Source organism: Amblyraja radiata, chromosome 1, assembly GCF_010909765.2.
Source record: "Amblyraja radiata isolate CabotCenter1 chromosome 1, sAmbRad1.1.pri, whole genome shotgun sequence".
NCBI classification, from domain to species: Eukaryota; Metazoa; Chordata; class Chondrichthyes; order Rajiformes; family Rajidae; genus Amblyraja; species Amblyraja radiata.
Genome location: NC_045956.1, coordinates 185,276,909 through 185,303,707, shown reverse-complemented (window position 1 = coordinate 185,303,707; position 26,799 = coordinate 185,276,909). Strand labels below are relative to the sequence as shown.

At 48.7% G+C, this 26,799-nt stretch overlaps 1 protein-coding gene across 1 annotated transcript in view; it reads left to right on the top strand.

The window, feature by feature from the left end:
* Positions 1–26,799, top strand: part of LOC116987847 (dedicator of cytokinesis protein 2-like) — a 1,012,655-nt gene that overhangs the window by 846,877 nt on the left and 138,979 nt on the right. Inside the window, exons 35-37 of the mRNA XM_033044139.1 lie at positions 727–875; positions 12,451–12,536; positions 26,006–26,162. Of these exons, the coding sequence (XP_032900030.1) occupies positions 727–875; positions 12,451–12,536; positions 26,006–26,162 (392 nt within the window). The remainder of the gene's footprint in view (positions 1–726; positions 876–12,450; positions 12,537–26,005; positions 26,163–26,799) is intronic.

Below are 26,799 nucleotides of genomic sequence, written 5' to 3'. Positions count from 1 at the left end.
AAAATAGGTGCAGGAGTAGGCCATTCGGCCCTTCGAGCCTGCACTGCCATTCAATATGATCGTAGCTGATCATCCAACTCAGTATCCTGTACCTGCCTTCTCTCCATACCCACTGATCCCTTTAGCCACAAGGGCCACATCTAACTCCCTCTTAAATATAGCCAATGAACTGTGGCCTCAACTACCTTCTGTGGCAGAGAATTCCACTGATTCCACTCTCTGTGTGAAAAATGTTTTTCTCATCTCGGTCCTAAAAGATTTCCCCCTTATCCTTAAACTGTGACCCCTTGTCCTGGACTTCCCCAACATCGGGAACAATCTTCCTGCATCTAGCCTGTCCAACCCCTTAAGAATTTTGTAAGTTTCTATAAGATCCCCCCCCTCAATCTTCTAAATTCTAGCGAGTACAAGCCGAGTCTATCCAGTCTTTCTTCAGACAGACAGCACCCGTAGTCGGGATCGAACACTGGCCTCCGGTGCTGCAAGCGCTGTAAGGCAACGAATCTACCGGCGTGCCACCGTGACTGCCCTCTGGGTTCTGGGATCAGACTGCCCCTCACACCCCCCAGGTTCTTCTTCTTCGAGTCCGTTGCAATCTCAAATGTTGTTCTGCCAGTATCTGGCGCAGGTCACAGCTGGTCGGGTCGGTTCACCCCCCAGGTGGAAACGGAGTTACGTTTGTCGTGGGATTATACCGGACGTTTACCTTCCCCTCTCCCTCCACAGGTCAACACAAGATCCGATTCATTCCAGGACTGGTGGGGCCAATTCTGGAGATGACCCTCATCCCAGAGGTGGAGCTGCGAAAGTCCACCATTCCCATCTTCTTCGACATGATGCAATGCGAGTATCAGTACAAAGGCGACTTCAGAACGGTAAGGATGAACACGTCATCAATACTTTATTGTCACATGTGATAAATCACGGTGAGATTCTTTGCTTGCGTATCCACGGTATGCAAATAATCGCCACATAATGGGCGCTGACAGAGTTACAGAGTACCCCCCGCAACAGGTCCCCCTTTGTTCTACCCCCCCCACACTGGCACCTCCTTTATTCCTTCCCTGAATGCTTTTGACATTAACATCATTAACCATGTGGATAGATGAATGATAATATAGAATTGGTCTAATATAGAATTGAGACTAAGCTCAGGCTTGGCGATCGCTTTGCCCAACACCTCCGCTTGGTTCGCATTAACCAACCTGATCTCCCGGTGGCTCAGCACTTCAACTCCCCCTCCCATTCCGAATCCGACCTTTCTGTCCTGGGCCTCCTCCATGGCCAGAGTGAGGACCACCGCAAATTGGAGGAGCAGCACCTCATATTCCACCTGGGTAGTTTACACCCCAGCGGTATGAACATTGGCTTCTCCAATTTCAGGTAGTCCCTGCTTTCTCCCTCCTTCCCCTCCCCTTCCCAGCTCTCCCACAGCCCACTGTCTCCGCCTCTTCCTTTCTTCTTCCCGCCCCCACCCCTGAAGTCTGAAGAAGGGTTTTGACCCGAAACGTCACCTATTCCTTCGCTCCATAGATGCTGCCTCACCCGCTGGGTTTCCGTTCAGGGGGTGAGGCAGCATCCAAGGTTTCCGTGAGGTTCCCGGAGGTTTTGGTCACTCTCCCTAATGGTCGAAAGTGGTTTCCGCGTAGTCGAGGCTTCATCTAGGTTGCTTCGATTATTTCAACAAAATCAAAACCGACCTCGACTAAAAATAGGTTGCCAGTGGAGTGGGGTCGCTATTTACTTACAGGCAGTCGAAGGCCATCTTCATCGATGACCGGCCATTTTGATGGGTTCATTGGAGTTTCACGACCTAGAAGGACCCACCACTAAAATGCCCGCTAAACTTTATTAAACTTCTTAAAAATGTCTCCATTCCTTCTCTCTCCTTCTCTCCCCTTCTCCTCCCCCCCACCCTTCCGCGCTCTCTAAAGGACTCACCGTGCTCTGTGGCAGCCGTTTACCTTCATCTTCATCCCGTAGACAGCGTTCCTCCACTGTCCCTGGCCCCCACCTTCGCGATGTGTGTGTGTGTGTGTGTGTGTGTGTGTGTGTGTGTGTGTGTGTGTGTGTGTGTGTGTGTGTGTGTGTGTGTGTGTGTGTGTGTGTGTGTGTGTGTCTGTTTATGTGTGTGTGTGTGTGTTTGTTTGTGTGTGTTTGTGCCCTTCGAGCCAGCACCACCATTCAATATGATTGCGGCTGATCATCCAAAATCAGTTCCCCGTTCCTGCCTTCTCCCCATTTCCCCTGATTCCCTTAGCCCAAAGAGCTATTTATAAATATCTCTTGAAAACATAGCAGAATAAATAACCTGAGGGACAAACTTTTCACACAGAGGGTGGTGGGTATTTGCAATCATGCTTGGCTAATCTTCTGGAATTTTTTAAGTATGTAACTCGGAAAATGGACAAGGGAGAGCCAGTGGATGTAGTGTACCTGAACTTTCAGGAAGCCTTTTACAAAGGTCCTACATAGGAGATTAGTGGGCAAAATTAGGGCACATGGTATTGGGGGTAGAGTGCTGACATGGATAGAAAATTGGTTGGCAGACAGGAAACAAAGATTAGGGATTAACGGGTCCCTTTCAGAATGGCAGGCAGTGACTAGTGGGGTACCGCAAGGCTCGGTGCTGGGACCACAGCTATTACAATATACATCAATGATTTAGATGAAGAGGTTAAAAGTAACATTAGCAAATTTGCACATGACACAAAGCTGGGTGGCAGTGTGAACTGTGAGGAGGATGCTTTGAGGATGCAGGGTGACTTGGACAGGTTGGGCGAGTGAGCAGATGCATGGCAGATGCAGTTTCATGTGGATAAATGTGAGGTTATCCACTTTGGTGGCAAAAACAGGAAGGTAGATTATTATCTGAATGGTGTCAGTTGGGAAAAGGGGAAATAAATGAGATCTGGGGGGTCCTTGTTCATCAGTCACTGAAAGTAAGCATGCAGGTACAGCAGGCAGTGAAGAAAGCTAAAGGCATGTTGGCCTTCATAACAAGAGGAGTTGAGCAAAGAGGTCCTTCTGCAGTTGTACAGGGCTGCAGTGAGACCACACCTGGAGTATTGTGTGCAGTTTTGGTCTCCAAATTTGAGGAAGGACATTCTTGCTATTGAGGGAGTGCAGCGTAGGTTCACGAGGTTATTTCCCAGGATGGCGGGACTGTCATATGCTGATATATAGGAGCGGTTGGGCTTGTATATTCTGGAATTAAAAGGACGAGAGGGAATTTTATATAAACATAGATCATTAAGGAATTGGGCTATATTTAAGAGGGAGTTAGATGTGGCCCTTGTGGCTATAGGGATCAGGGGGTATGGAGAGAAGGCAGGGATGGGATACTGAGTTGGATGATCAGCCATGATCATATTGAATGGCGGTGCAGGCTCGAAGGGCCGAATGGCCTACTCCTGCACCTATTTTCTATGTTTCTATGTTTCTATGGACACACTAGAGGCAGGAAACTGTTCCCAATGTTGGGGGAGTCCAGATCCAGGGGCCACAGTTTAAGAATAAGGGGTCGGTCATTTAGAACGGAGACGAGGAAAAACCTTTTCGCACAGAGAGTTGTGATTCTGTGGAATTCTCTGCCTCAGAAAGCAGTGGAGGCCGGTTCTCTGGGTGCTTTTAAGAGAGAGTTTGATAGAGCTCTTAAAGATAGCGGAGTCAGGGGATATGGGGGAGAAGGCAGGAACGGGGTACTGATTGTGGATGATCAGCCATGATCACATTGAATGGCGGTGCTGATTTGAAGGGCCGAATGGCCTGCTCCAGCACCTATTGTCTATTGTCTTTCCTATCCAAAATAGGGTGGATGGGGACCTCATGGTCGGGATGGACACGGTGGGTGGAAAAGCCTGTGTCTATACCGTACAACTCCATGTTCATCATCTTTCTTCCCTGTAATGTTCATGTGGACTCCTGTAACATTCTAGCCATCGGGAAGTTGAGAACGGAAAATGAATGAAATCATGTCATAATTCATGTCAATTATGCAGTCACGGTGGTGCAGCGGTAGAGTTGCTGCCTTACAGCAAATGCAGCACCGGAGACCCGAGTTCGACCCCGACTACGGGTACGGAGTTTGCACGTTCTCCCCGTAACCTGCGTGGGATTTCTCAGAGTTCTTCGGTTTCCTCCTATGCTCCAAAGACGTAATTGGCTTGGTAAAAAATAAAAATTGTCCCTGGTGGGTGTAGGGTAGTGTTGATGTACGGGGATCGCTGGGCCGGCACAGACCCGGTGGGCCGAAGGGCCTGTTTCCACGCTGTATCTCCAAACTAAACTAAACTAAAGTCTACTCCGCTATTCAATCATGGCTGATCTATCTTTCCCATCTCAACCCCGTTCTCCTGGCAATAACCCTCGACACCCTTACCAAGAATCTGTCAATCTCCGTTTTTAAAATATCCATTGACTTGGCCTCCACAGCCCTCGGTGGAATAGGAATGCTTCATTGCCACACGTGACCACGCTGACAGAGTTACAAAACGCCGCCAACTCCTTCTTTTGTTCTCTCCCCCCCCAGAGTATACAAGTCCAGCCGCTCCATCTATCAACATATGGCAATCCCACCATCCTGGGAATTAACATCATGAACCTACGCTGCACTCCATCAATAGCAAGAATGTCCTTCCTCAAGTTTGGAGACCAAATCTGTACACAATAGACAATAGACAATAGACAATAGGTGCAGGAGGAGGCCATTCGGCCCTTCGAGCCAGCACCGCCATTCAATGTGATCATGGCTGATCATCCCCAATCAGTACCCCGTTCCTGCCTTCTCCCCATATCCCCTGACTCCGCTATTTTTAAGAGCCCTATCTAGCTCTCTCTTGAATGCATCCAGAGAACCTGCCTCCACCACCCTCTGAGGCAGAGAATTCCACAGACTCACAACTCTCTGGGTGAAGAAGTTTTTCCTCATCTCCGTTCTAAATGGTTTACTCCTTATTCTTAAACTGTGGCCCCTGGTTCTGGACTCCCCCAACATCGGGAACATGTTTCCTGCCTCTAGCGTGTCCAAACCCTTAACAATTTTATATGTTTCAATGAGATCGCCTCTCATCCTTCTAAACTCCAGAGTGTACAAGCCCAGCTGCTCCATTCTCTCAGCATATGACAGTCCCGCCATGGCCGCCACCGCCCCACGCCTCATCGGCGCGAGGCCTCGCCGCTGTTGACACCCCCCTTCACGCATCCATGGTGCCGACACATTCATTGGCGGCAATGAATCCCACAGATGCACCATGCTCCAGCTGAAAAAATTCCTCCGCATCTCACTTCGAACATTCCACAAGAATCATTCCACTAATCCCACTCAGATGCAATCCTCTGTTGATATGTTTTATTGAAATTTAGTGCTGATATCGAAAAATTCACTGAGGTACTTATGAAAAATAAGAAGGCATAAATAAATCATAGGTCACTGCTGAGCAACTGGAGAATTTAATTAATATCTCTGCAGAACATAATGGAAGTTGATGCTTCACTTTTCTCATATTTATGTAGTGCGACCTCAATGTGACTCCATGGTTTCCAAGTAAATCTGCTCACTTTCATGTCATTCCAGTCCCCTGACTTGCCTGTAATATATACGTCTAATACACTTTTACCTTTGTTCAAGTTAGACTTCTTCTCTTTGCTACTCCCTGGAGGCTTGTATTGGGTAGTGTCGGACTAGTCAAAAGGTTCAGACAGAAATTGCAATTAATCTCTGGAGTTCTCCGTCCCAAGGGGCTGCAAAGGTCATAACTTTTGTGTTACATAGAACGCAGAACAGTACATGGGGCGGCACAGTGGTGCAGCATTCGAGTTGCTGCCTGTCCCACTTACGCCATTTTTCAGGCGACTGTTAAGTTGCCGGCAGTCCCCTTAAAAAACCGGCAACAGGAACAGCGACTGTCAGAGTGGAACTCACACACACACACACTCACACACACACACACACACACACACACACACACACACACACACACACACACACACACACACACACACACACACACACACACACACACACACACACACACACACACTCACACACACACACACACTCACACACACGCACGCACGCACGCATGCATGCACACACACACACACACACACACACACACACACACACACACACACACACGCAAACACACACACACACACACACACACACACACACACACACACACACACACACACACACACACACTCACACACACACACACACACACTCACACACACTCACGAACACGCACGCACACACATACGCACACCACACACACGCACGCACGCACGCATGCACACACAAACACACACACACACACATCGCTTCCTTCACCAGCCCGTTATGCAGGCGGGGGACAGGGCAAGCGGGGGGAGCGCTGTCTGAGTGAAATTCACACGGTGCAAAGCCAAGGTGACACAGACACACACCGCGATGAACAGGAAGGTTGGCGCTGTTATTAAGACGGCTAAAGCACAGTGTACGGGAAGGGTCATGCGATTCCTTTAAAGGAGGGAGGGGGGGGGGACAGGAGGGGAGAGAAGGAGTGGAGACAACTTTTAAGAAGCCAGAGATACACGGCTGTGAAGCTCGGCGGACATTTAACATTACCGGTCGGTTATCCTTGGTTCTGAAAACTACTGCTTACGATATATTTTTCTCAATGAGCCAATGAAATTCACCGGTCAGCACCGGCGACAACCTACGAGAACCTACGCCAACCTCCGACCTCCTGGCGACCCACTACCACTGCACTTACGGCACGAGAATTCTCGCTACTCTCCATGGCGGCTTCATTCTGGTCGTCGCTAATTTTCCAACATGTAGAAAAATTCACGGCGACCATAATGAGGCCGCGACTAGTTCCCAGAATACGGGAACTCCTCACGACCATGAAGGCAACTCCCTGGCAACCACCCGCGAACATGTGGCGACCAAGGTTCAAGATTCAAGATTCAAGAGAGTTTATTGTCATGTGTCCCTGACAGGACAATGAAATTCTTGCTTTGCTTCAGCACAACAGAACATAGTAGGTATTGACTACAAAACAGATCAGTGTGTCCATATACCATTATATAAATATATACACCCATGAATAAATAAACTGATCAAGTGCAAATAACAGATAATGGGTTATTAATGTTCAGAGTTTTGTCTGAGCCAGGTTTAATAGCCTGATGGTTGTGGGGAAGTAGCTATTCATGAACCTGGTTGTCGCCAGGTTAACGTAGATTGTCGCTGGTGCAGACTTCGTTTTTTGTTGTTGATTTTATTTCAAATTTTATGTCGAAGGGGGGGTCCAGTCACCGGTTTTTCGGCGACCTGCTACGACTATGACAGTCGCTGGCAGTTGCCTAAAATTAGCCTGTGGGACAGGCCCATTACAGTGCCAAGACAAGTGGCTGGTTGTAGACAAAATGTGTAGGAAGGAACTGCAGATGTTGGTTTACACCGAAGACCGACACAGAATGCTGGAGTAACTCAGGAGGATCTCTGGAGAGAAGGAAATGCCTCGTTGTCACCTTCCCCCTCAGCTAACAATGATCCAAGGAAAATGTACAATGATCCATTCCACATTTTCCTTGATCTACTTCCCCTTTGATCTCTTGTTTTCACATCTTACCCTTCAGATCTCTCGGTCTCCTTTCCCCTGAGTCTGAAGAAGGGTCTCGATCCGAAACGTCACACATTCCATCTCTCCAGAGATGCTGCCTGTCCCGCTGAGTTACTCCAGCATTTTGTGTCTGTCTAAGGCTGGTTGTAGTGGCCATCTTTTCATGCTTAGCAAGACCACGCAGGCAGCCATTAGGAAGGCCAGATAATCTGTTTGTCCAGAGCTTGAGAAGAGGAATTGAGAAGAATAAGGGCGGCACGGTGGCGCAGCGGTAGAGTCAGAGTCCCAGGTTCGATCCTGGCGACGGGTACTGTCTGTACGGAATTTGTACGTTCTCCCCGCGTGACTGCCAGGGGTTTTTCCCTGGTGCTCCGGTTTCTTCCCACGTTCCAAAGACGGCAGGTTTGTGGGATAATTGGCTTCTGTAAATTGTCCCGAGTGTGTACGATAGGTCGAGTCTCAGGTGGTCAAAAAGGCTTTTGGCACATTGGCCTTCATCAGTCAGAGTATTTAATATAGAAGATGTCGGGAGTTGTTTAAGAATCTAGAATATTGTGTTCAGCTCAGGGCACCGTGTTATAGGTGTTGTCAAGCTTGAAAGGGTGCAGAGAAGTTTTACGAGGATGTTGCCAGGACTAGAGGGTCTGAGTTATAGGGAGAGGTTTGTCAGGCTGGGACTCTATTCCATGGAGCGCAGGAGAACAAGGGGTGATCTTATAGAGGTGTATAAAACCATGAGAGGAATAGATCGGGTAGACGCACAGAGTCTCTTGCCCAGAGTAGGGGAATCGAGAACCAGCGGACGTAGGTTTAAGGTGAGCGGGGGGAAAGATTTAATAGGAACCTGAGGGTTAACTCAAGGTAGACACTAAATGCTGGAGTAACTCCGCGGGACAGGCAGCATCTCTGGAGAGAAAGAATGGGTGACGTTTCGGGTCAAGACCCTTCTTCAGACTGATGTCGGGGTAGGGGGCGGGACAGAGATAGAATGTAGTCGGAGATAGTAAGATTGGCGGAAGTACTGGGAAGGGGAAGGGGCGAGAGAGGGAAAGCAAGGGCTACTTGAAGTTAGAGAAGTCAATGTTCATACCGCTGGGGTGTGAACTCAGGTGCGGTGGGTGTATGGAACGAGCTGCCGGAGGAGGTGGTTGAGGCAGTTACTATCACAACATTTATGAACCATTTAGACAGGTACATGGATAGGACAGGTTTGGAGGGATATGGGCCAGACGCAGGCAGGTGGGACTAGTGTAGATGGGCCATGTTGGCCGGTGTGGGCAAGTTGGGCTGAAGGGCCTGTTTTGTTAATACAGTCAAGCCTAGTACAATTGATAATGCAAAGAGAAAAATTCCAGAGCACAGAATATAGTGTAGAGAATGTTCAAGAAAGAATTCCAGATGCTGGCAAAATCGAAGGTAGACAAAAATGCTGGAGAAACTCAGCGGGTGAGGCAGCATCTATGGAGCCAAGGAAATAGGCGACGTTTCGGGTCGAGTCCTCAGTCTGAAGAAGGGTTTCGACCCTAAACATCGCCTATTTCCTTCGCTCCATAGATGCTGCCTCACCCGCCGAGTTTCTCCAGCATTTTTGTCTACTGTCAGCTGCGGAGAATGGTCAGATTAAAAACAAAGCGCGAGGTCCAAACTGGGGTAGATTGGAAGATCGGGACCACACGCTGGCTTGTGAGACTTAAGGGCCTGTCCCACGAGCATGCGACTCCAAACGGCAAGCGTGACCTAACGTGGTCGCTTGAGCCGTACGGCCTCGCGGGGCCGGTCCCACTTCGATCGCCGGAGCCGTATGGAGTTGTGCGGAGCTGGTCCCGACATCGCGTGGGGCTCCGAAAAACTGACCGTGTTCAAAAATTCCGCGCGGCAACGGCCTGCCGGCCCGCAGCCGCATTGTGGCCATACGCACCGTCTCGACGCCATCTACGACACCATCAGCGTCTTGATGCCGTACGTCACGCGCGAACTTCCCGCGAACTTAACGTCAACTCGTACAGGATCACTCAACCTCCGCATGCAGTCGCATGCTCGTGGGACCGGCCCTTCGGTGGTCTGATAGCAGCGGAGAAAAAAAACCTGGCTTTGGTCAGATACCACAGTCCAGCTAATTAGATAGAACTGAAAAATCTATACCCGAGCCAATCATACTTTGTATTTATTTACTCAAAGGAAGAGATAGAAATCAAACTCGACAAGACTGACGTGCAGCAAAGAGGCTGGTGGATTCAATTACCTGCCCCATTAAGAGAAATTACAGCCATTACCTCAGCTTCATCCGACTGCATCTGCATAAGTCCCATGTCTCGCTGCCACTTAGGTGACCAATTACAGGAATAAATATCACGGGCACGTCTGAAGGGGCTGGTGGGTGCTTAATTTAAATGTTAATTGGCCTGACTTATTATTGATTCATATTTGCAGCTACAGTTGCGGGCGCTACCGTGTGTTTAGTGGCGTGAAGATGTTCATCGTTGCCGTGCTGTGGGGGTTGGGAGGGTTTATGTACCCGTGAGTTTCAGTTTAGAGATACAGTGTGGAAACAGGCCATTCGGCCCCTCCGAGTCCATGCTGACCAGCGATCCCCACTCATTAACACTATCCTACACACACCGGGGACAATGTTACCTTTACACCCAGTCACTTAACCTACAAACCCGCACGTCTTTGGCGTGTGAAAGGAAACCGAAGATCTCGGAGAAAACCCACGCGGTCACGGGGAGAACGTGCAGACTCCGTACAGACAGCACCCGTAGTCGGGATCGAATCCGGGTCTCTGGTGTTGCAAGCGCTGTAAGGCAGCAACTCTGCCGCTGCGCCACCGTGCCCGCCTTTGGAGATGATGGACAACTCTATGAGGGACAACATATGGGGAGAAGGCAGGAACGGGGTACTGATTGGGGATGATCAGCCATGATCACATTGAATGGCGGTGCTGGCTCGAAGGGCCGAATGGCCTACTCCTGCACCTATCGTCTATTGTCTAACTCCATGAGGCCATAACACCGTAAGACATAGAATTTGGTTTGTGTGGGTTAATTGGCCTCCGTTAATTGTCCCCCCTAGTGTGTGGGAAGTGGATGCTAAAAGGGGGATAACATGGGACTAGCGTGAACGGGTGATCGATGGTTGGCGTGGACCTGGTGAGTCAAAGAGTGTGTCGCCATGCTGGAGTTAGACACTGAAGAAGGGTCTTGGCCTGAAACGTCACCCGTTCCTTTTCTCCGGTGATGCTGTCCGACCCATTGAGTTACTCCAACGTTTTGTGTCTATCTTTGGTGTAAACGAGCGTCTGCAGTTCCTTCCTGCATGTGTTTCCATGCTGTGTCTCTAAACTGAACTAAACCAGCCACATTCTTGGAACAATTGTGCACAAGGACCCAAATAAATATATAAGATAAATAACATTTCTCTCACATTGAATGGCGGTGTTGGCTCAAAGGGCCACGGCCTACTCCTACAATACAATACAATACAATACAATACAATACAATTTATTGTCATTTAAGCCTCAGTGAGGCTCAAACGAAATTCTGTTTCCACAGCCATACAAACAAAGACAATTTCCTAGACATACACACAATTTAATTCACACAAACATCCATCACAGTGAACCCACTGTGATGGAAGGCAAAGTCTTTTCTTTCCCCTGTTCACCACTTCTCTCCCGGTGTCCAAGCCCCAGACTCCTGCACCTATTGTCAGCAGGACCAAGTGCAGGCTTGGCGATCGTTTCGCTGAACACCTCCGCTCAGTCCGTCTTAACCTACCTGATCTCCCGGTGGCTCAGCACTTCAACTCCCCCTCCCATTCCCAATCTGACCTTTCTGTCCTGGGCCTCCTCCATTGTCAGAGTGAGGCCCAGCGCAAATTGGAAGAACAGCACCTCATACTTTGCTTGGGAAGTTTACACCCCATTGACTTGTCTAACTTCAGATCGCCCTTGCTTTCCCTCTCTCTCCATCCCCTTCCCCTTCCCAGTTCTCCCATCAGTCTTACTGTCTCCACCTACATTCTATCCTAGTTCCGCCCCCTCCCCTGACATCAGTCTGAAGAAGGGTCTTGACCCGAAACATCACCCATTCCTTCTCTCCAGAGATGCTGCCTCACCCGCTGAGTTTCTCCAGCATTTTGTGTCTACCTTCGATTTACCAGTATTTGCAGTATCCACTCCTGATTACATTTCGTCGTGTTTATGTACACATTTTTAATAAAATCCTTCTCCCCCCCCCCCCCAAAATTTCAATATAAAACAATTCTCACCCATAGAATGTTGGTGAACGTTCCATCGTGTGATGTCACAATGCCCAATGCACACAGATGTCCAATCGGAATGGATCCATTTACATATGCCTTTGCACCAGCCCCAGCACCAGCCCCCCCCCCCCCCCCCCCCCCCCCCCCCCCCCCGCAGCCTGTGTCGAAGCGCGTCATCACGTGTGTGGGAATAGAGAAAGAGGATTGGGGGTGATAGGGAATGGGGCCTCAACTACCTTCTGTGGCAGAGAATTCCACAGATTCACCACTCTCTGTGTGAAAAATGATTTTCTCATCTCGGTCCTAAAAGACTTACCCCTTATCCTTAAACTGTGATTCCTTGTCCTGGACTTCCCCAACATCGGGAACAATCTTCCTGCGTCTAGCCTGTCCAACCCCTTAAGAATTTTGTAAGTTCCTATAAGATCCTCCCTCAATCTTCTAAATTCTAGCGAGTACAAGCCGAGTCACACAAAGACACACCATCTTGCATTTGCCCAATGCCAGTCTCATTGCCGTTACTGGTTTTGTTTAAACCTTCTTATCGTTTGGCTGTTTCTGTGTTCTTTTTCAGTTTGAGGATGAAATTATCAAGAACCTAGACCACGAAGTGGAAGGAGGTCGAGGAGATGAGCAGTACCAGATGCTCTTTCAAAAGATGTGAGTGATTGTTTTGTGTGGTTTTGCTTAGTTTAATCTGCTTTTGTCATGTGTGAAGCTGAAGTGAAAAGCTTTTTTCTGGTGTGGTATCCAGTCAACGAAAAGACTGTTCGCGATTACAAATCAAGCTATCCGCAGTGTACAGATACAGGGAGTAATGTTTAGTGCAAGGTAAAATCCAATAAACTCCTGTACATCGGCAAGACCAAGCGCAGGTTCAGCGATCGTTTCGCTCAACACCTCCGCTCAGTCCGCGCTAACCTACCTGATCTCCCTGTTGCTAAACACTTCAACTCCCCCTCCCATTCCCAATCTGACCTTTCTGGAGGAGCAGCACCTCACAGTTCCAGCTTATACCCCAGCAGTAAGTAAGTAAGTAAGTAAGTAAGTAAAGTAAGTATGTTTATTGGCCAAGTATTCACATACAAGGAATTTGCCTTGGTGCTCCGCCCATTAGCATAGACATTAACATAGACTTCTCTAACTTCAAGTAGCCCTTGCTTCCCCTCTCTCTCCATCCACCTCCGCCTTCCCAGTTCTCCTACCAATCAATAGACAATAGACAATAGACAATAGGTGCAGGAGTAGGCCATTCGGCCCTTCGAGCCAGCACTGCCATTCAATGTGATCATGGCTGATCATCCACAATCAGTACCACGTTCCTGCCTTCTCCCCATATCCCCTGACTCCGCTATCTTTAAGAGCCCTATCTAGCTCTCTCTTGAAAGCATCCAGAGAACCTGCCTCCACCGCCCTCTGAGGCAGAGAATTCCACAGACTCACCACTCTCTGTGTGAAGAAGTGTTTCCTCGTCTCCGTTCTAAATGGCTTACCCCTTATTCTTAAACTGTGGCCCCTGGTTCTGGACTCCACCAACATCGGGAACATGTTTCCTGCCTCTAGCTTGTCCAAGCCCTTAACAATCTTATATGTTTCAATGAGATACCCTCTCATCCTTCTAAACTCCAGAATATACAAGCCCAGCTGCTCCATTCTCTCAGCATATGACAGTCCTGCCATCCCGGGAATTAACCTTGTAAACCTACACTGCACTCCCTCAATAGCTCTTATTGGCATCATTCTTGGCACAGACATTGTGGGCTGAAGGGCCTGTTACTGTTCCATATTCCGTGTGGCAGATGTTCTTCTCCTAGTTTAGTTTAGAGATAGCGCGCGTAACCAGGCCTTTCGTCCCGCCGGGCCCGCGCCAACCGGTGATCCCCGCACACTAACGCTGTCCTACACAGACTGGGGACATTTTACATTTACACCAAGCCAATTAACCTACAAACCTGCACGACTTTGGAATGTGAGAGGAAACCGAAGATCTCGGAGAAAACCCACGCAGGTCACGGGGAGAACGTACAAACTCCGTACAGACAGCGCCCGTAGTCGGGATGGAACCCGGGTCTCTGGCACTGTGAGCGCTGCAAGGCAGCAACGATACATAGAAACATAGAAACATAGAAATTAGGTGCAGGAGTAGGCCATTCGGCCCTTCGAGCCAGCACCGCCATTCAATATGATCATGGCTGATCATCCAACTCAGTATCCTGTACATGCCTTCTCTCCATACCCCCTGATCCCTTTAGCCACAAGGGCCACATCTAACTCCCTCTTAAATATAGCCAATGAACTGGCCTCGACTACCCTCTGTGGCAGAGAGTTCCAGAGATTCACCACTCTCTGTGTGAAAAAAGTTCTTCTCATCTCGGTTTTAAAGGATTTCCCCCTTATCCTTAAGCTGTGACCCCTTGTCCTGGACTTCCCCAACATCGGGAGCAATCTTCCTGCATCTAGCCTGTCAAACCCCTTAAGAATTTTGTAAGTTTCTATAAGATCCCCTCTCAATCTCCTAAATTCTAGAGAGTATAAACCAAGTCTATCCAGTCTTTCTTCATAAGACAGTCCTGACATCCCAGGAATCAGTCTGGTGAACCTTCTCTGCACTCCCTCTATGGCAATAATGTCCTTCCTCAGATTTGGAGACCAAAACTGTACGCAATACTCCAGGTGTGGTCTCACCAAGACCCTGTACAACTGCAGTAGAACCTCCCTGCTCCTATACTCAAATCCTTTTGCTATGAAAGCTAACATACCAGTTGTGCCAACGTGCTGGCCTGCAGGACGTTTGTGAACCAGATTGTTTTTTTATGACCATCTGGCAGCTTGCTGGTGGCCATTAAGGAGATGATATTTATTTAGGTTTCCAAATTTATGTAATTACTTCCCCAACAGCAATGATATGAAACAGACTCATCACTCTGGTTTCAATGGTTAAAACACTGGCGGCTTTGTGATCCTTCATCTAAAGCGATCCTGAGGATGTCTGACTTCCTCGCAGATTCTGTGCATTAATTACGCTTCTGTGGGCTACCTCAGCGGGTCCGGCAGCATTTCTGGAGAGAAGGAGCAGGTAACGTTACGGGTCGAGACCTTTCTTCAGACTGTGAACTGCAGAAGCTTCCACAGATCTTCCAAGTCAAGTTGAGTTTTTTTGCCATATCAATGGGGCGGCATGGTGGTGCAGCGGTAGAGTTGCTGCCTCACAGCGCCAGAGTCCCGGGTTCAACATGTTGAAAATCCAGCGGCGACCAGAACAAGGTACGACTCTTTGGGCGACTACTCACGACCGTACAGGCTTCACCCCGCGACATGTCGCCTGTACGGTCGTGAGTCGTCTCCTCAGTCGCCCAAAGAGTCGTAGCGTCTTTCTGGTCGCCGCTGAATTTTCAACGTGTTGAAAATTTTCACCGACCTGCAACGACCTGTGACGGGTGCCGGCAGTCGTCGAAAAAGTCGTGTAAGTGGGACCGGACCATTAGACGACTTTTTAGGCGACTGCAGGAGACTATGGTCGCCACATGTTCGCGGGTGGTTGCCGGGGAGTCACCTTCATGGTCGTGAGGAGTTCCCGCATTCTGGGAACCAGTCACGGCCTCATTATGGTCGCCGAGAATTTGTCAACATGTTGAACAATTAGTGGCGACTAGAATGAAGCCGCCATGGAGAGTAGCGAGAATTCTCGTGCCGTGGGTGGGTCACCAGGAGGTCCTAGTGGGTTGCCAGGAGGTTGAAGGTTCTCGTAGGTTGTAGCCGGTGCTGACCGGTGAATTTCATTGGCTCATTGGGGAAAAAAACGTAAGCAGTAGTTTTCAGAACCAAGGATAACCGACCGATAATGTTAAATGTCCGCCGAGCTTCACAGCCGTGTATCACTGGCTACTTAAAAGTTGTCTCCACTCCTTCTTCCCACCCTGTCTCCCCCTTCTCCCCCCTCTCCCCACCCCCTCCCCCCCTTTTAAATTGTGCTTTAGCCATTTTAATTACAGCGCCAACCTTCCTGTTCATCACCGTATCACCTTGGCTTTGCACCGTGTGAATTTCACTCAGACATCGCTCTCCCCGCTTGCCCTGTCCCCCGCCTGCATAACGGGCTGGTGAAGGAAGCAATGTGTGTGCGTGTGTGCGTGCGTGCGTGTGTGTGTGTAGGTGTAGGTGTAGGTGTAGGTGTAGGTGTAGGTGTAGGTGTAGGTGTAGGTGTAGGTGTAGGTGTAGGTGTGGTCGTGGGTGGACATTAGGACGTCCACCCACGACCACACCTACGACAACCTACGACCACACAGGTGACAACCTAGGACAACCGAAGCCAATCTACGTCCATTCGCCACAAGCTACGACCCTGTCAGCGACAACTGAAGACAACTGAAGACAACTCAGCCGCCGGTACCTGTCGCCGGTTGACGTAGGTTGACGTAGGTAGTCGCCAATGGAATTCACCGAAGTCAGCACTGGCGACAACAACCAATGCAAGCTGGTGTCGGCACCTACTTCAGGAGAAGTCAAGCTACGCTCATTGGCGTCAAGCCCACTGTCACCGAACGTCGCCGAAATGTTTTGAACATGTTAATAATGTCCCACTAGGACCTCCTGGCGACCCATCTACGGCACGAGAATTCTCGCTACTCTCCATGGCGGCTTCATTCCAGTCGCCGCTAATTGTTCAACGTTGAAAAATTCTCGGCGACCATAATGAGGCCGCGACTAGTTCCCAGAATGCGGGAACTCCTCACGACCATGAAGGCGACTCCCCGGCAACCACCCGCGAACATGTGGCGACCACATAGTCGTCTGTAGCCACCTAAAATAAATCGCCTAAGTGGGATAGGCCCATTACTCTTACGCTATTAACCACATAACATTAAGTAATTCTTTAACTGTAAAGTACGTCAGAACATCCCAGGTTGCGAGAGACATCGCTCTTTTGTAAAATAAGATAGATTAGTGGGAGCCAGATCACAGACGGCTTCAACATGTCCAAAATGAGCCAGAGTCTGGAGTCCACATGGGTGACGACACCACTAGAGTTAAGAATACAGGCCTGACACTGTTTCTATCCCCTTATTAATGGTATTTTGACAGGCATGTATAAATAATAATTAAAAAGCTTCCACTGCAGGAAAGAATTTTAATTGGGTGCTGAGGCTGATGTAAAGTGCATTTTTATTTTAAAAGGGAATTAACCTTTAGATTAATTTCCGTGGGCTTGTGGAAAACATAACAGAGCTTGTCGTTATTTAATTTCACAGCGGAATTTCATTTTTGCAGAATATGTGTGAAGTTGAATTTTACTTTAGAAATGGAAACTGCCTCTTGAGTCTATTCTGCTTAACATAGACAGCACAGGAACGGGCCGACCAGCGAACCCCGGTACTATCAATAGACAATAGACAATAGGTGCAGGAGTAGGCCATTCGGCCCTTCCAGCCAGCACTGCCATTCAATGTGATCATGGCTGATCATCCCCAATCAGTACCCCGTTCCTGCCTTCTCCCCATATCCCCTGACTCCGCTATCTTTAAGAGCCCTATCTAGCTCTAGCTTGTCTATCCTACACACTATAGACAATTTACAATTTTACCGAAGCTAATTAAATGGCAAACCTTCTATGTCTTTGGAGTGTGGGAGGAATGAAGCACCTGGAGAAAACCCACGCGGTTACAGGGAGAGAACGGACAAACTCCATACTGAGAGCACCCATAGTCAGGATTGAACCCGGGTCTCTGGCGCTGTAAGGCAGCAACTCTAACGCTGCGCCACCATGCCGATCTTATCTTATGCCGCTGCAGGTGACCTGAAGAAGGGTCTCGACCCGAAAACGTTGCCCATTCCTTCTCTCCAGGGATGCTGCTTGTCCCGCTGAGTTACTCCAGCATTTTGTGTCTACCTTCGATTTTAACCAGCATCTGCAGTTCTTTGACCGATATCCCTCTATTCCCTGCATATCCATGTCCCTAAACAAAAGCCTTTTCAACGCCACAGTTATATCCACTTCCACCTCCAACTCTGGCAGTGTGTTCTATGCACCCACTGCCCTCTGTGTAAAAGACTTGCCCCGCAAACCTTTAAACATTGCCCCTCTCACCTTAAAAGCATGCACTCCAGATCGAGGGACAGCTATAGTACTTCCCAGCTATTATCAGGCAATTGAACCTTCCTCTCACCAACTAGAGAGCGACCCTGACCTACCACCCACCTCATTGGAGACCATCGGACTATCTTTAATCAGACTTCACTGGACTTTATCGTGCACTAAACGTTATTCCCTTTATCTGTATCTATCAACGTTGGACAGCTCGATTGGAATAACGTGTTGTATTTTCACTGACTGGATAGCACGCAACAACAATCCATTCACTCAGGCACATGCCGTTAGTAATTACTCTGGGTAGGCAGTCAGTCGGCTTTTAAAAAAAACCTAAACCGCGCATGTGCAGATTGTTCTCTCCATAAAAATAAAACATCATAAATAGACAATAGACAATAGACAATGGGTGCAGGAGTAGGCCATTTGGCCCTTCGACCCAGCACCACCATTCAATGTGATCATGGCTGATCATCCCCAATCAGTACCCCGTTCCTGCCTTCTCCCCATATCCCCTGACTCCGCTATCTTTAAGAGCCCTATCTAGCTCTCTCTTGAAAGCATCCAGAGAACCTCTGAGGCAGAGAATTCCACAGACTCACAACTTTATGTGTGAAAAAGTGTTTCCTCTTCTCCCTTCTAAATGGCTTACCCCTTATTCTTAAAATGTGGCCCCTGGTTCTGGTCTCCCCCAACACCGGGAACATGTTTCCTGCCTCTAGCGTGTCCAAACCCTTAATAATCTTATATGTTTCAATAAGATACCCTCTCATCCTTCTAAATTCCAGAGTGTACAAGCCCAGCTGCTCCACTCTCTCAGCATATGCCAGTCCCGCCATCCCGGGAATTAACCTTGTAAACCTACGCTGCACTCCCTCAATAGCAAGAATGTCCTTCCTCAAATTAGGAGACCAAAACTGCACACAATACAATACTCCAGGTGTGGTCTCACTAGGGCTCTGTACAACTGCAGAAGGACCTCTTTGCTCTAACATAGAGCTAGTGTGCACGTCTGATCGATAGTCAGCGTGGACTCAATGGGCCGAAGAGCCTGTTTCCATGTGGTCTCTCCAAATTAAACTAAACTAACTAGTCTAGTTTGTAGTGTCCTGGTACTGAAGCAGATCTCACCTGGAGTACAAGAGTCGACAGGTAGCTGAGCTTGAGACAACACCCTCGCTCAGCTGCAGCAGCAATTACATTATGTTAAAGGACCAAACGTGTATGTATTTCAAACCTATTATGTCTGAATAAAGCAACTGTTTATTCACCACGTATTAGCTGTGTGCTAGGTGAAAAAGAGTTACAGACAATGAGACTCAACAAGACGACTTTGAAACTAGTATCACTTCGGTGGGGGGAGGGATGGGGAGAGAGGGGATAGAAGTTCTGTAAAATGAGAGTTATGGGGCCTGTCCCACTGTACGAGGTAATTCAAGAGCTCTCCCGAGTTTAAAAAAAATCAAACTCGTGGTAAGTATGTAGAATGAACGTAGCGGGTACGTCGGAGCTCGGGGACGTCTCTTAGCGGCTCGTAACGCTAACGGCAGGTACTCGGGAAACGCGGTAAGCTCGTGAAGACTCGTGAAGATTTTTCAACATGTTGATAAATGTCCACGAGAGCCCCGAGTACCGACGAGCGGCCATTACCGTAAATCTCCGAGTTCGATTCAGGGGAAACTCGGGAGAACTCTTGAATGAACTCGTACAGTGGGACAGGGCCATTAGAGGGAGTCAGTAAAGTTTGACATTTCTGGGTTATTTTGCGCTTGTATTGGGTAAAGGTTCTCCCCACTCACTATGGCCTGGGCTGACGTATTGGATTTCTGTCTCATTCCTCTCTTTAGTTGCAAATTCTTCAATTTATTTAAGCTGGTTGTGCGTAACAACAGTTCTGCTGATATTTTTTAAATCTTCGTTAAGCTTCTTGTCAGAGCAGTTATCAGCATTTGAGTGTGCTGGGTGATTGATAACTCCTGCCAAGCCCTAGGACAATGCTTGGTTTTCCTTTAAGCCCAGCAGTTACATTTGCTTAGTGTATAAAGGAACTGCAGATGCTGGTTTAAACCGCAGATAGACACAAAAAGCTGGAGTAACTCAGCGGGACCGGCAGAGTCTCTGGAGAAAAGGAACGGGTGCCGTTTCAGGTCAAGACCCTTCTTCAGACTGGTTAGGGATAAGGGAAACGAGAGATCTAGACGATGATGCGGAGAGATAAAGAACAATGAATGAAAGATATGCAAAAAAAGTAACGATGATGAAGCTGTTTGTTGGGTGAAAATCGAGAAGTTGGTGCAACTTACGATACGATACGATACGATACAATTTATTTGTCATTTGGACCCCTTGAGGTCCAAACGAAATGTCGTTTCTGCAGCCATGCATTACAAACAAATAGACCCAAGACACAACATAATTTACACAAACATCCATCACATTGCTGTGATGGAAGGCCAAAAAAACTTATCTCTCCACTGCACTCTCCCCCCCGATGTCAGAGTCAAAGTCAAAGCCCCCGGCGGGCGATGGCGAATTGTCCCACGGCCATTAAAGCCACGCCGGGTGATGCAAGGTCGCTCACCGGGTTCTTGATGTTAGAGCGCCCGGCGTGCGCTCGCAGAGTCCCGCGGCCATTCCAAGCCGCGCGGGGATGATGATGTAAGGCCCCGCTCCAGGAGCTCTTCAACCCCGCAACTCGGGCGGGAGAAGTCGCCGTTGCGGGAGCCCTGAAAAGCGGTCTCCCTCCAGGGACCCGCGGGCTCCCGGTGCCGCCGTCCGCCAGACCCGCAGTTGCAGCCTCCGAACCTCCGGAGGTCGGGCCGCAGCAGCGCTCCACCACTGCTCCACCCGCTCTGGACTCGGCCAGCTCCGCGACGGTGAGGTGAGTAGTCGGCACCAGAGCTCCCCGGTCTTCCTGTTGGAGGCCGCTCCTCGTTGCAGCCCCAACGACAACGGAGACCCGACAAAGAAAAGGTCGGGTCTCCCGTGCAGGGAGAGATTTAAAAGTTACCCCCTCCCTCCCACCCCACCCCCCCACACACATACCCCAACAAAAAATAACAAAAACTACATAAAAACATAGACATAAAATAATAAAAACGCAGACGGACTGCAGAGGCCGATGCTGACGAGAGTCGCGCCGCCCAACTTGGGTGGGGAAGGGATAGAGAGAGAGGGAATGTCAGGGCTACCTGAAGTGAGAGAAATCAATATTCATACCACTGGGCTGTAAGCTGCCCAAGCGAAATATGAGATGCTGTTCCTCCAATTTGTGTTTAGCCTCACTCTGACAATGGAGGAGACCGAGGACAGAAAGGTCAGTGTGGGAATGGGAAGGAGAATTAAAGTGTCCAGCAACCGGGAGATCACAGTAGAGTAAGAGGTTGGGCGACCGTTTCTCCGAACACCTCCGCTCGGTCCGCAAGAACCTACCTGACCTCCCGGTGGCTCAGCACTTCAACTCCCCCTCCCATTCCCAATCCGACCTCTCTGTCCTGGGTCTCCTCCATTGCCAGAGTGAGCAACACCGGTAATTGGAGGAACAACACCTCATATTCCGCTTGGGGAGCCTGCATCCGGCGGGCATGAACATTGAATTCTCCCAATTTTGCTAGCCCTTGCTGTCTCCTCCCCTTCCTTAACCCTCGAGCTGTCTCCTCCCATCCCCCCGCCCTCGGGCTCCTCCTCCCCCCTTTTTCCTTCCTTCTCCCCCCCCCCCCCAACCCCCTATCAGTCTGAAGAAGGGTTTCGGCCCGAAACGTCACCTATTTCCTTCGCTCCATAGATGCTGCTGCACCCGCTGAGTTTCTCCAGCATTTTTGTGTACCAACCGGGAGATCAGGTTGGTTCAGGCGGGCTGAGCGAAGGTGTTCCGCGAAATGATCGCCCAGTCTGCGTTTGGTCTTGCCGATGTATAAGTCCACATCTTAAACAAGGGATACAGTAGATGAGGTTGGAGGAGGTGCAAGTGAATCTCTGCCTCACCTGAAAGGACTGTCATGGTCCCTGGACAGAGTCGAGGGGGGAGGTATAGGGACAGGTGTTGCATCTTCTGCGGTTGCAAGGGAAGGTACCTGGGTAGAGGGTGGTTTGGGTGGGAAGGGATGAGTTAACCAGGGAGTTGCGGAGGGAATGTTTATTGCTTCCTTAATGATTCAAAGTTATCTCACACCGGCTGTCGCCTAAAAAATTGCCTGTGGGATGGGCCCATTAGTCCAGACACCGGTTTTTCGGCGACCTGCTACGACCTTGACAGTCTCAGGATCTCAGGTCCACACAAGCTTCTCCACCACGACAAGGTGACAATCCACAGAGAATAGTGGAATGTAGCACATTGTATAGTACGTACAGTCGAGTGTAGCAGATTGCATGCATTGAGTCATGCTGAGAACGCTATTCTGCGCTCTGTATATTGCCAAAGACAGACACAAAGGCCTGGAGTAACTCAGCGGGACAGGCAGCATCTCTAACAGAGTAGTTATGGGTGATGTTTCGGGTCGAGACCCATCTTCAGGCTGCATCTTTCCATTGCTCGATTACACTGACGTTTGAACTGATTGTATCTATGGATGGGAAATCTGATCACTTTGGATGCAAATTAAAGTTTTTCACTGTATCTCGGTACCTGTGACAATAATGAACTAAAACCTAAACCAATGTGCCGATAAACTAATGTATTGTCACCAGCGGTTAGCCTCACCATTAGGGTTTGCCAACTGTCCCGTATTAGCCACGACATCCCGTATATTGGGCTAAATTGGTTTGTCCCGTGCGGGACCGCCCTTGTCCCGTATTTGACCGCTACTAATTGGGTCGAGGGGACTGTCGGGTCGGAGCGCCACGCCTGGCCCCGCCTCACCCGTCCCGACGTAGTGCAGCCCATGGAGTGCAGCAGCAGCAGCAGCAGCAGCAGCAGCAACGCCTCGCCCGTGGCCCCGTCGGTCGGCAGCCCGGCCAGCTGTCCGATCTTCAGACCTTCGCTTACCGCCGACACCACCCTCTTTCTCATGGCCGATCATCGGTTCACTAGTTGGATGGGGAGCTGGACTTTTCCACGCAACATCGCGCGGGCTGGTGCAAATCTCCTCAGCTGGCCCGCCGGCTGGGCTTTGTGTGCAGTCTAGCACCCGGGCCAACTCATCATTCACCCAGCCACGGCCCAGTCGGTCAACAAATTGCCGTGGGGAATTTGTCCCGTATTTTGACCTTTTGTCACTTATTTGGGAGTGAGAACATTTGCAACCCTACACCCACAAACCTGCTCTGCCATTTAAAACAGTCCTATCTACTCTGATAGTAACCTCACGTCCCCAAACTGGCTTACCAAATGTAACCTTTGACCTCCTTGTTTATTAAGAATCTATCTGTCTCTACCTTAAAAATATTCCTATCAATGTACCTGTCAAAATGACTTTTAAATGTCACCTTTGTACCCATCTTGACAGCTTTCTCAGAAAGCTTGTTCCATACACACGCTGCCATCCGTTGGAAGAAATTGCCCTTCAGCTCGCTTCAATCTTTCCCCTCTCACCTTAAATTTATGCCCTCTAGTTCTGCATTCCTCTACCCTGAGAAAAATACAGTACCCATTCACCTTATCCAGAGTCATGGAAACAGGTCCTTCAGCCCCGCACACACACGCACACGCACACACACACACACGCACACACACACACACAGAGGCACACACACTCACACTCACACACACGCACACACATACACATACACTCACACGCACACACACTCACACACACGCACACACACACACACACACTCGTACGCACACGCATAGGCACGCACACACACCACACACACACACACATATATACATACCAGACTAAGTGGGACCCATCGGGTCCCAGCATCACACGAGAGGGCTAGTCACCCAACGCAATATTCCACCTATCCACCAATTCCAATATTGCTGGCCAGTGGGGGGTGGGGGGGGGGGGGGGCTTTCTGTTGCGCTAGTATGGGTGTTGTGGGCCGAAAGGACTGGTTTCCAGAGGGCTAGTATGAACATTGTGGGCCGAATGGATTCTTGGGCTGGCAGCTCACTCACTGAGGCCAGGCAGCTCAGTCACTGAGGCCTGGCAGTACAGTCACTCGGGCCTGGCAGGCTGGCAGCTGAGAAACTGCCAGAAATTCTGCCCAAAACAGGTGACAGACTCTGTGAGAGAGAAGGGGGAGAGGATGGACTGAATGATTATTGGGGAAAAAACACAAATAATTGTATTGTATTGTATTGTATTCAAATTTATAGTCATTGTCTCAGTTAGAGACAACGAAATGAATTTCCCTTACAGGCAGTATCATAAAAATAAAAATAAAAATAAATAAATAATAAAACATATTAAAAATAAAATAGAATTTTTAAAAAAGCACAAACACTGAAAGTCCACGACACAACATAACACAGTGGATTAATGCCTTACTGTTGATGAAATGCAGTGAGCAAACGCGATAATTCCCAATATCGGCACGGCCAATGTTCGCCAAGCACTTTCGCTGTTGTTGTCCCTTCAGCTCTCGCATCTCTTTACTTCCATTTCTCTTCACTTTTTGAATTCTGAAGTAGGATAGGTGTCTCTCACAGTTACCCTAACTTCCACAATTATTTACAGCGCAAAAAGTCACAATTTTGCCGGTTTTTAACAGGTAGGAAAGTACGCGTTTCGTGTATTAACAACATATACCGGAAGCTGCGATGTCCTCCAGACGGATTGAGCGGTTCCGTTCGTCAAGCCCTTTCACCCGGAGACCTCAGTGCAATCCCCCTATACATACACACAACTAAAATGCCAAGTAACTTCAGAATGTGGTGAACATACAGTGTAAACCAAATGATTCAAACGTTTAAAGCCTCCTGTCGAGGCTGCTGCTGAAGCAAAAACGTGCTTTAAATAACGTCCAACAGTTAACGACAGATCAGTAAGCTCTCTTGGTTTATTCAACGACGTCTTCACTCTGTGCCTTCTGCAGTCAGCGCCATCTTGCCACGAACCAGAAATGACGCACTCAGCTAACCGGAAATGACATAATCGGCGCCATCTTGCTACTAAGCGGAAGTCACGGAATGAGCACCAATTTTGCAATTAAACACATTCCTGATCTAATAAAATGTTTATTCACGCTTTATCCATCCGAAAATTGTTGAAAGACCTTTAAAAGCCAAGCCAATTGGGCAAACACTTTGCAAGCCAACAAACCACATTTTTTGAAAGCCCTTTAAAAGCCAAGCTAATTGGGCAAACACTTTACAAGCCAACAAAGGACATTTTCTGAAAGCCCTTTAAAAGCCAAGCCAATTGGGCAAACACTTTGCAAGCCAACAAAACACATTTTCTGAAAGCCCTTTAAATGCCAAGCCAATTGGGCAACCACTTTGCAAGCCAACAAACCACATTTTCCGAAAGCCCTTTAAAAGCCAAGCCAATTGGGCAAACACTGTGTAAGCCAACAAAACACATTTTCTGAAAGCCTTTTAAAAGCCAAGCCAATTGGGCAAACACTTTGCAAGCCAACAAAACACATTTTCTGAAAGCCACATCGAGGGGACTCACCGTTGAGTAGACGTGCGTTCAGTGTTATTTGCAGCTCAGAGAGCCGTGACCCTCTCGCTTCCTCTGTGTCGCAGAGACTGAGTGAGGCACGACACATCCGGGTTTTATAGTCCCTCCCCCCTGCCGCCAGCGGGGGCAGCAGAGAGAATGGCAATTTTCTTTTAAACATTAATAATTCTCTGATTTTTCATCGATGGGAAAAATCCTCTGGTCCAATCTGGCGGAAGGGGACACTGAGCGAGGTGGCCAAAAATGACAGCCGTAAGTGGCGGTGTTCTCTCGGAAATCATGAAACAGAAAATTGAAAGCGGTCAAGATCTTAGTTTTAGTAATATAAGATAGATAAAGGGTGAATGGGACCAGCAGATTTGCTTGGCTGGCAGCAGGCATAGAAATGACAGGCCAAATGGCCTCCTTCGGTGTTGTCACAAGTCAATTAATTTGTCCCATTTCTTATTCTTTCCTCTTATTCTTTTCCTCAGACTGCTGGAGCTTTGCAGGAAATCCCAATACCTCGCCAAACAAGGCGAAGCCTTCGTTGCCCTGGTAACGGGCCTGTTGGAAAGGCTGCTGGACTACAGGACCGTGATGAATGATGAAAACCAAAGCTACAGCATGAACTGCACTGTAAATCTCCTGGTAGGTCATCTCGGAGTCAAGTATAATAAAGCACAATATGTAATAACACTTTTTAAAGAGTCAGAGAGTCATACAGTGCAGAAACAGGCACTTCGGCCTAACTCGTGCATCGAGACCAAGATGCCCCATCTAAGCTGGCATTTGGCCCACATCCCTCTCAATCTCTTCTATCCAAGTACCTGTCCAAGTACTTATTATTTCCTCTAGCAGCACGATCTCATATACCTACCACCCTCTGTGTGAAAGGTTGCACCTCAGGTTCATATTAACTCTCTCCCCTCTCACCTTAAACCTATTTGCTCCGGTTCTTGATTCTTCACACACATTGTAAGTCTGTGGAATTCTCTGCCTCAGAGGGAGGTGGAGGCCGGTTCTCTGGATACTTTCAGGAGAGAGCTAGATAGAGCTCTTAAAGATAGCGGAGTCAGGGGATATGGGGAGAAGGCAGGAACGGGGTACTGATTGTGGATGATCAGCCATGATCATATTGAATGGTAGTGCTGGCTCAAAGGGCCAAATGGCCTACTCCTGCACCTATTGTCTATTGTCTATTGTCTATTCTGGGTAAAAGACTGTGCATTCACCCTATGTATTCTACTCATGATTGTATACACCTCTCTAAGATCACCCCTCAGCT